We start from the raw sequence: 10,822 nt of genomic DNA, 5'->3' as shown, positions 1-10,822 counted from the left end.
AACTTTGAGAAGCAGAGGGCCTTCTCCTTGGATCGTGAGGGAACGCGGGGAGGATGCATGAAAGCCTGCGCGTCTCCTCTGAAAATACAGATTGAGGCCTGTTTTTCTAAGTCCATCACCAAACAAAAGGTCTTTCCAAATTAGGTGCTGAGCTGACCTCATATTCCCAAATGCACCCCTCTCCCCGCCCCCTTTTTTGCTTGGGAATGTTAGAAAATAAAAAGTTACGTGACGTGTCTGTTTAAATAGCGCACACTTTTCCGCTAATCAAGAAAAATTGAGCCTGTGTTTTGCCGAAGTGATGTGATCCCCCCCCCCCCCACATTTTATTGTCCAAAGGAATTCAAGTCAGGCAGCCACATCCAGAGGCAGGAAGGGTGTACAGAAAGTTCAAAATTAGCATTTCCCCAGACTCCCTTTCAGACGCAAGGCTGAAAACGGACTTGCTCTCAGAGCTGTGTTTTCCTCCTTGGAATCCAGGGAGTTTCATTAGCACAAGTCCCTTCTTTATGGCCTTGTTTTCCCGCAACTTAAAAGAACAGGGTTTGATTCTCTGAGGGCCTGGGCCCCCAGGGGGCCCCCTCGTGTGCCCACTGCCCTGATCAATGTATTGGCTGCAGAGAAAACAAACAAGCCAAGCCCGTCACAGGTGATTTATAGAATCTGTGCCTGATGGGTGGCCATGATTCATGAGACTTCATTAAACCTGAACGCAGCCGCTTCCTCTGCACCCGCCACTGGGGACAGGCCACCCTCCCTCCTGGTCCCTGGCCCCCTCTGAGCCCCAGACAAAAGGGCCTCTCAGTTGCTTACATATTTTCCCACATGTGAACAGCAATTGGAAACTTCCTCCCGATAACTGCAAACCTTGGAGCTGGAATTTATGAGAGGGGGCTTCGGGTGACATCGGCGGCTGGGCATGCCCAGGTGCACAAGGGAGGCCTTTCATGAGGAGCTTCCTGGGCAGGCAGCATGGCTGATCCGATGAGAAGTGTCCCCAAGGCCCATCTCCAGACCCAGGTGGGCTGGCTGTCACTTGGGCAGGAAGGGGCTCCAGGTAGTCCTGGGCCACCGAACAATGGTCAGGTGGCAGGAACGACAGTCAGTGTGGTTTCCGTCCCCGTGTGAGCAGTCCACTGTGTGGATGGGGAGGTGGGGGTGTCACAGACTCACCCTGCAGCCAGGGCAGCCTGCTGAAATTCTCCCAGGGATGCACCTGCCCATGCTTGGTTACCTGGGTCACTGTGTCTCCTGCTTGGGAGAGGCGGGGAGGACGTGGGAACCCACTGGCTGAGACACTGAGCTAGAATTGTCCCACCTCTGTGCTGTGGGACTGGGGATGCTTTACGGTGATTCTTGTGCCTCAGCCTCCCGAGTAGCTGGGACTACAGGCGTGTGCCACCACTCTCAGCTAATTTTTTGTATTTTTAGTAGAGATGGGGTTTCACTGTGTTAGCCAACATGGTCTCTATCTCCTGACCTTGCGATCCGCCTGCCTCAGCCTCCCAAAGTACTGGGATTACAGGTGTGAGCCACCGCGCCCGACTGGAAGTTCCTCCTGGTTTTAAGCCCACACCAGGCTCCTTTGACGAAATCATTCGGATTATTACTTTAGCTGGGGCGTGGTCCCAGGCACAGCTCTGGGCATGGCTGCAGGGGACACAACGGACGCACCAATTGGACCTTCCAGAGCCGCTTCCCTGCTGGAGGAGGCAGACACGGATGGAGGGGTGATGGTGCACAGTGGGGCAGCTGCGGCCCCCAGACGTAAGAAGAGGACCAGGACATTTTTCAGGTCTCTGGTCAATAAAATAGAACCCCAAGCAGAGTCTTGTTCTAAGAATCCGTGTTTAGCAAGTCGGTACTATTAATGTGCACCCTCTCTGCTGAAGGAACACAGTCCCATCGCAGTGTTTTTGCCTGATAGTGGGGATTAGAATTTCGTGGCAACATTACGTCACTTTAGACCATAGAGAGTCTGTGGGAAGACAGAGCTGGCTGGGCACGTACCTCTGCTCCCCAGCCGCGGACACTGAGGTTCACAGGGTGGGTGCTCAGGATCACCGAGCAGACCTACGTGTCCCAGGCAGCAGGAGCCCCAGCAGTGCCAGTTCCCACACCGCCCGGCTGTGACAACCTCAGGTCCTTGGTGACAGGGAGCCTCTGCCAAGACAGCCTGAAAAATGGGAAGGGGCCCCGCCCACCTTTCTGGGGTCACTGAGGGCTTCGGAGATGTTTGCCAAGCACCGGTTTCCAGATCACATTTCACATCTGACCAAACGATGTTCCTCTGCAGCCTCCCTCTCTTGGTCCCCCAAATTGGCAGCACTTTCTAGAAGCTAGATGCAAAGGACGTTCTTTGTTAAAGGACAAGATGTGTTTTCTTTGGGATAAAAGGACACACACGCACACCCACGCACACACACACGCATGCATACACATGCACACATGCACGCACACGCACACACGGATGCACGCACACATGCACATATGCACACAGATGCATGCACACATGCACGCACACAGATGCACACATGCGCACAGACGCACATACATACACACACACGTGCATGCATGCACACATACACACAGGTGCACACGCATGCACACAGATGCACATACGTACACATGCACACACACGTACACACGTGCACACATACACACATGCACACACACATGCACACATGCAGCTATGTCTGCTTCTCTGTGGACATGTATAGAGATTTGGTTGTAGATGCATACATAACCCTGCATGGATACCCAGGAAACGTAACATCAATTGCCTTTAGGGAGGAAAACTAGGGGTCTGGGAATCTGGAGTAGGAGAATTTTTTAACCATATTTTATATATTTTTAAATTTAAAATATTAAATATTTTTAAATTGTTCTACTCTGAGAAAATTCGAAAGTGTATGAAAATCAAGCTCTGAGCCCCTTGTCTTCAACCTCGGGGCCCCTCTTGCCTGAAGTCCGGCCATGATGCTGAATCTCTGCCTGTGCACTGCTCCGTCGGACCCCTGCTGAGGGGTGAGCAGAGGGCACCACCCCAAAGGGGCCACCATTGCCTCCTGACCTCAGTTCCCAGGACTCCCCTTCCCACGGCCCCTCTAGGCTCTGTGAGGCTGTGATTCTGGGCTGGGTGAAGCCAGACCTGCAGCGGGCCGATGCTGGCCTTCGTGGAGCCAGCCCTGGAATCTCAAAAATGTCCTGTGGTCAGGCCTGAGCCTTGTTAGTGACTCAGCAGAAAGCACCCAGCCCTGGCCCCGGGGCAGGCAGGCCAGCCGCAACCTGGGTGCAGCCTCAGGCCTCCAGAGTCCAGAGCCAGGCCTGTGGGGATATGGGCTCAGTGCGTGAGTGGCCACTGCCCAGACCCTTTGTCTGGAGAGGCATCAAAGGCTGGCAAAGTTGGCTGCTTGGGGAGCTCCTGGATGGGGCCAGAGCCCCACCTCAGGGCTGAACTGTGTCCTGACCCACTGGCTGACCTCCAGGCCTCAGTTTCCCCATTCACAAGGGAAGGCCAACTGCATGTAAGTAGAAGCCTGACTTCAGAAATGAAATTGTTTTGCTACACAGGCGGGTGCTTGTCGCAGGTAAAAGCACAGAAGCCCAATGGGCCACTGAGGCTTCGTGGCCACCGGCAGCCTCCATGCCCCAGAGCCTGTTTCTCCTCCATGAAATGGGGCTAATAAGACTTCCTCCAGGCCAGGCTCGGTGGCTCACACCTGTAATCCCAGCACTTTGGGAGCCAAGGCGGGCGGATCACTTGAGGTCAGGAGTTTGAGATCAGCCTGCCAACATGGTGAAACCCCGTCTCTACTAAAAATAGAACAGTTAGCCAGGTGTGGGGGCACACACCTGTGATCCCAGCTACTCGGGAGGCTGAGGTAGGAGAATCGCTTTAGCCCAGGAGGCAGAGGTTGCAGTGAGCTGAGACTATGCCGGTGCATTCCAGCCTGGGTAACATAGTGAGACTGTCTCAAATAAAAAAAAGACTTTCTCCAGTATCTGTGCTTGGGATGATTACATGAGACAGTGCAGAGTCTTTGAGACATCAGCCTCCCCCAGCACCTTGAGGCTGCTGAATACCACCTATCCCATCAGTCCATCACAATACAACACTTCCACTCTGCTTATTTTCTTTTTTTCTTTCTTTTTTTTGAGATGGAGTCTCCCTCTGTAGCCCAGGCCGGAGTGTAGTGGTGAGATCTCGGCTCACTGCAACCTCTACCTCCCAGGTCCTGGTTCAAGCAGTTCTCCTGCTTCAGGCTCCTGAGTAGCTGGGATTACAGGCACGCACCACCACACCCAGCTTATTAGTAGAGACGGGGTTTCATCATGTTAGCCAGGCTGGTCTTGAACTCCCGATCTCGTGATCTGCCCACCTTGGTCTCCCAAAGAGCTGGGATTACAGGCGTGAGCCACCACGCCCGGCCGCTCTGCTTATTTTCTTAAATAAGTGTATTTTTAGAGGCTACTTGGTAGCACTGTCATATGTGGTGGATCAATGTCACTTGCCATAAATAGATTACACATTAAAAGTCACCCTTCACAATAGTGCTAAAACTCAGCCATCTGTGTCCCACCCAAAATCAGCTCACACAGCCCCAGATTTGGAGACACTGTGTGATGAGGATGTAAGTAACAAGCTTCTCAGGCAATGATGGTGGAAAGGCAGGTAGAGGGGACATGATTTCTAATTCAATCCTGCAAGCTTGCTGTTAGGGTTCACGTATGGCTGCCGTTCTTTTATCTTTCTTCCCTCCCTCCCTCCCTCCCTTCCTTCCTTCCTCTCTGTCTCTCTCTCTCTTTCTTTCTTTCTTTTCTGGCCCCCTTCCCTCCCCTCCCCTCCCCTCCCCTCCCTTCCTCTTCCTTTTTTTGAGACAGAGTCTTGCTCTGTCACCCAGGCTGGAATGCAGTGGTGAGATCTCGGCTGACCCCAACCTCCACCTCCCGGGTTCAAACAGTTCTCCCGCCTCAGGCTCCCCCGTAGCTGGGACTACAGGCGTGCGCCACCACGCCCAGTCAACTTTTTGTATTTTTAGTAGACATGGGGTTCCACCATGTTGGACAGGCTGGTCTCAAACTCCTAAGCTCAGGCAAGCTGCCCGTCCCAGCCTCCCAAAGCGTTACGATTACAGGCATGAACCCCTGCTCCTGGCCTGCCTTTCTTTCGTATTAGGTAATTTAAAAAATTACAGTTAAAAATCAGCAAAGGCGAGAGGGAGGTGTTTCATACCTTTACATGAATGACGTTGTTTTAACATGAGAAAAGCAGGCGCTGGTGAGGAAGCCAGCGCTCACGCAGGTTCACGTGTGTGTCGGAAGCGTTGGCCTGGACAGATGGCAAGCAATATGGAAACACAAACAACTGACCCAGGGCCTTGGAAATAGACACAGCCTGAACACCGATCCCAAGGAAACAGCCCCCCACCCCCTGTAACGAGACCGCTGCTGAGACTCAGACCTGCTGGTGGTCATTGTCCACGTCCCGTTATTTCCGTGTCCGTCCTTGTTCACCCTGCCCCGGAAACGTCCGCACGTCCGCACCGGTCAAGCTTTTGTGTTGGGGGCTTTGTGCTTTCTTGAAGCAACTTCCCCAACTCTGGTATCCAGGTATCCCTTCCTGTCCCCCTCAGAAAGGTCAGAGCTGGTCCTGGTGTCCACAGAGGTGCCTGCCCAATGCCCCCGCACTCCTTTGTGTGTTTTCTCCAGAGCACTTATGCCCACCCATCATGGTCCAGCTCGTGGTTAGTTGCTGTTTATTTGGTTTACTATTCATCTCCCTGAACTACAGAATGCCAGCTCCTGAGGTTGGGGACTTGCTCACTGCTGCATCCTCAGCACCCAGAGGAGCTTCTGGCGGGCAGGAGAGGCTCGGTGGATGTTTTTGTTGAGTGAATAAATGATGCTAACAATGGAGACAGTCCAGACCTCTGAGCTAGTTAGCGCACAGACACTCAACCCACCGTGTGGAAACGTGGGAACTCACGGAGAGGAAAATCTCAAGGTGGACGCACACCTGTGGTGATTAGTTACATCCCCGTGGTGTGTTCACGGCCTTTGCAAGGAGCACAGAGGCAGGGCGAGAGAGGACGGAGGATACATTCTCACTCCCTGTCTCCGAGATCTGAACAGCCCAGGGTGAAGCTGTCCACTCAGCAAGCCCATAAAAGAAAATCCCACGGCCCATGCACTGCTGTGGTCTGTCCCCTTGCTGGCAGGAGGGACGGGACTGGCCGGGCCTGGATCTGGTCAGCCACCGTTGGCAGGACCCTGCCAGTGGTCCATTGTGTGTCTCTCTGTTCTAGGTCTCTCGGTGGTCCGGCAGTCCCCGGCTGGACGGCATCCAGAATCGTTTCCATTTCCAAACAGCTTCAGCAACGTAGGTGCCTTCCTTTGAGTTGAGTCGCCTGTCCAGGGTGAGACGGTGGTGAGAGCCCCGCCAGGTCCCATCTTTGAGCCGGAAGCAGGCAGGAGGGTGACTCACCCCGGCCCAGCCCTGGGGTGAGTCTGTTTATGGATGCACCAAATGGGACAAGGCGTAACTGCAATGCAATGGTAAGGGTCCTTCGGGGAGAACTGCCATAAACACCTGCTAGGGATCTAAAGCAGACTGTGAGTCCTGGGTGAACAGGGGCATCCCTCTCACTCTGCCTAGAGCGTGTGCATCTTCAGGGTCTTCACAGTGACACTGGGGACAGGGGCCTTTGGAATAGTATTATGAGACCTGAAAAAAATAAAATGTGGGTGTCAGACCCATGCCAGGGCTCAATGGATCATGAGATCGTCATCGTCACCATTACCGTCATTGTTATTTCCATCCTGGCAACACGGGGGGCTCACACTTGGTGGTGTAAGTTCCATGACATTGGACAAATGTTATGGGGACATGATGCTCTTATTAATTGTTATTATTATTATTTTGTTTTGAGTATTAATTATTATTAATTGACTATCATTAATTATATCAATATTTTGGATTGTGAATATTATTTATATTTATTATTAATATTTTACACTGACAAATGATAATTGTATATTAACATTATTTCACATTGACAAGTATGCATATTAATTGTATATTAATATTATTTTGCACTGACAAATGGTAAGCGTATATTTATGTGATGCTTTGATACCTGTGAGCAAGGAGATGGATGTGTTAATAGCTTGATGGAATCATTCCTTATTGTATGTTTATCAAAACATTACACTGCCCCCCATAGACACTTGAATCTCATTCTCTGTTGGTGGGCTTTGGGCCAAGAGGGAAGAGTGGGGTGGCTGCTTCTGGAAGCCTTTCTTCTGATGATTGTAGGAGGAATTCTCCTAGCCAGCTCTCTTTCTCATTCTGAGAATATGTCTGAGCAATGTGGCAAGGCTGAGGAGAGTCCTTTGAGGGCTCAGCTATCCTGACTTCAAGGTCCTGACACCTCCTTGGCATTGACTTAAGTACACACAAAGATCTGCACACAGATGTATGCAGAGGCTGAATTCCTAATCACCCCAGACTAGAAACAAATCAAATGTCTTTCAACTGAAATGAACTAACGGTGGTACATCCATTCAATGGAATACTACTGAGCCATGAAAAAGAACAAGCCAAATGGATGGTCCAAAATGCTCTGTGCTAAGAAGCTGACTCAAAGGCTACACATTGTATTATTCCATTTATGCGATGTTCTGGAAAGGGCAAGATTGTAGGTGCAGGAAACACGTTTCATGTTTCCCAGGAGCTGGGAGAAGGGAAGCAGGGTGAGGAGGTTTTTTTGTGATTATGAGACTGTCCTGGGCCTCAGCTGTGGCAACGGGTACACAGCTGTGTTTGTCAAACTCACCTAACTGTACACTTTAAAATGGTGAATTTTATTTGTATGTACATCTTACTCTAATAAAAAATGTTTAAAATAACAACGTCATATGAATTTGTTGACAAAAAAAGATCCATGTTAAAACATTTGTCTTTGTTTTAGGAGTTTTGGTTGCAAGTGACAGAAACCTTAACCCTTCTGCAAAACTGGGACCATGCTGGCTCATGTGAGGAGAGAACCCAGCGGTAGACCTTAGGCACCACACGACCGAGAAGGTGACAATGACGGCATCAGAACACCATCTCTGTGCATCTGCTGTCCTATGCTGGCTTCACTTTCAGGCCAATGCAAGGGACTTTTGTAATTCCCATGGGAAGAGAGAGTCTATATTCAGACCACTCTGACCGAAATTCCAGGTAGAACTCTGATTGGTCCAGCTTGGGTTGTGTGGGCCATCTCTGGGCCAATCAGAGGGAAGAATATTTTTTCGAGTTAGAAAGGAATGAGCTCACAAGTCACGGAAAGACTCTCAGGAAGGTTAAATGCATGTTGCTAGATAAAAGAACCAACCCAAAAGCCTGCTTTCTCTGCGATTCCAACTACGTGTCTTTCTGGAAAAGGCAAAACTATGGAGATGGTAAAAAGGTTAGTGGTTGCCGGGGGTCAGCGGGGAGGGAGGGATGGACGGGTGAGCTCAGGATGTTTAGGGCAGGGAATGTCTTCTGGAGGTTACTGGCGGTGGGCACATGTCCCCATAGCATCTGTCAAATTTCATGGAATGTACACCAGCAAGTGTGAGTCCTCATGTAAACTAGGGGCCTTAGTCTCATAATAAAGTGATCCCAGGGGCTCCTCAGTCATGACAAGGGAGCCGATCAGCGCAGCCAGAGAGATGCCTGGCACCAAGGTGAGATGTTAGTAATAGGGGAACTGGGGTAGGGGGCGGTTGTGGAAACTCTCTGCACTTTCTTCTCAATTTTCCTGTAAACCTAAGACTGCTAGCAAAAAGTAAAGTTAAAATTAACTTTAAAAAAACTGAGATGAAGAAGTGGGAGGGATGTGGCCCGGCAAGGGACAAAGGTTCAGGCAAGTGCACGTGGGTGCCTATGGGAACGCGGTATGGACATGTGTGCACTGCACACCCGTGAGCCTACTGATACCCGTGTGAGTGACAGCTTCGCCACAGCCTTCTCAGAGTCCACTTTTCTCCTTTTAAAACCCATTTTGCTAACGTCAAGGTGTGTCACAACTCCTTCTTACCTCTGCTGATTTTCTTTTTTTGAGATGGAGTCTCGCTCTGTCACCCAGGCTGGAGCACAGTGGCACGATATTGGCTCACTGCAACCTCTGCCTCCCGGGTTCAAGCGATTCTTCTGCCTCAGCCTCCCGAATAGCTGGGACTACAGGCGTGTGCCACCGTGCCTGGCTAATTTTTGTATTTTTAGGAGAGACGGGATTTCGCCAAGTTGGCCAGGCTGGTCTTGAACTCTTGACCTCAGGTCATCTGCCCACCTCAGCCTCCCGAAGTGCTGGGATTACAGGCGTGAGCCACCACAGCTTGCCACTTTTGCTGATTTTAACTGGAATTTTGAAAATTATCTAATAAGAGAGGCAGCTGTCACTAAACCCTCACACCAAGTTTGCGGGATTGAATTAGTACGTAACTACATGCGTATAAACATACACACAGCCATGCACACATGTGAGTCGGTAAGAGGAATGGAAGGGCAGATGCTAATTCTTGATGAGGGTGATTAGTGGCTGGGAGGTCGCAGGTGCTTTTTTCCCCTTTGGGCTTGCTTATCTCTGCTTTCTGAGATGTGCCTACTGAACACATATTGCTTGTGTAACTCAAATAAATAAATAGACAGAAAGCCACATGCGAGGGAAGGAGTGAGGTCCAGTGTGTTCCTTTGCTCTGGACACCTGCAGTCAGCCGGAACCCAGGGCTGCCGCTAATGATTGAGGGGAGATTGGGAGCACGTCGAGGTAAAAGACGATGTGTTCTTTTTGTAATTGTCAACAAAATGTTTTTAACATGCTTTTTGTTTGTTTGTTTTTTGCCCTGCTATGGTAAAATAAGTGTTTTGGTTTGGGGTCAGGGGAGAAGAAGCCAGAGATGCTGAGAAGGAACTTTCTTTTCCCTTTTCAGAGAAAAGGATTTCTGCTTTCAAATCCACCGTTTCCTGAGGCTGGGTGCTGAGTTCAGCTGCCCCTGGAGGAGCCGCAGCTCTGGGCCCCTGGCCGAGCCGCGTCTTCTTGTCGGGACAGACTCCCCACAGCCAGGGGAAGCAGCTCAGGCCAGCTGTCCTGGGATGCAACATCAGACACGCACGCTGGAATTTGACCCTTTTCCTGCCTGACACCCAGCAAAATAAACCCCAGGGCAGGGATCAATGCCTGCAACCAGAATGCAGAAGAAAGAAGAGTGACAGATACGCCCGGGGCCACAGGCCAGCGAGGCCAGGACCTCCCAGGGGCAGACGCACAGCCCAGGTTTGCGTGTGAGAGTTCGAGCCTCGGGTAATAAAAATAAAACGTTTAAGGTGCCTGGCCGCTCAGGCCCTCACAGCGCTACCTGGGGCAAGGACGGAAGAAACCTCAGATCGCCGTGGCTGCTGTTGCCTGAATCATGTCCTCCCAAAATTCACGTTAGAGCGTTTACCCTCAGTACCTTGGGAGGGGACTTTGTTGGAGAGAGGGTCATTGGAGAGGTAATTAAGTTAAAATGAGGCCAGGAGGGTGGGCCCCATCCAGTGTAATTGGGATCCTTTTTAAAAGGGGAAATTTGGGGCCGGGCGCGGTGGCTCAAGCCTGTAATCCCAGCACTTTGGGAGGCCGAGGCGGGTGGATCATGAGGTCAAGAGATCGAGACCATCCTGGTCAACATGGTGAAACCCCGTCTCTACTAAAAATACAAAAAATTAGCTGGGCATGGTGGTGCGTGCCTGTAATCCCAGCTACTCAGGAGGCTGAGGCAGGAGAATTGCCTGAACCCAGGAGGCGGAGGT

At 51.0% G+C, this 10,822-nt stretch overlaps 1 protein-coding gene across 1 annotated transcript; it reads left to right on the top strand.

The window, feature by feature from the left end:
* Window positions 1-1,646: 1,646 nt before the first annotated feature.
* On the top strand, window positions 1,647-10,597 carry LOC116554504. Its single transcript, XM_032282447.1, is given in 4 exon segments — window positions 1,647-1,767; window positions 6,309-6,386; window positions 9,942-10,071; window positions 10,073-10,597. Coding segments are annotated over 4 exon segments (576 nt in total). The 3' UTR covers window positions 10,320-10,597.
* The last annotated feature ends 225 nt before the right edge of the window (window positions 10,598-10,822 follow it).

This window comes from Sapajus apella, unplaced genomic scaffold, assembly GCF_009761245.1.
Source record: "Sapajus apella isolate SASKATOON/1434 unplaced genomic scaffold, GSC_monkey_1.0 scaffold14, whole genome shotgun sequence".
Classification (NCBI taxonomy): domain Eukaryota; kingdom Metazoa; phylum Chordata; class Mammalia; order Primates; family Cebidae; genus Sapajus; species Sapajus apella.
The sequence above is the reverse complement of the archived record's forward strand: the minus strand, read 5'-3'. Positions and strand labels throughout refer to the sequence as shown.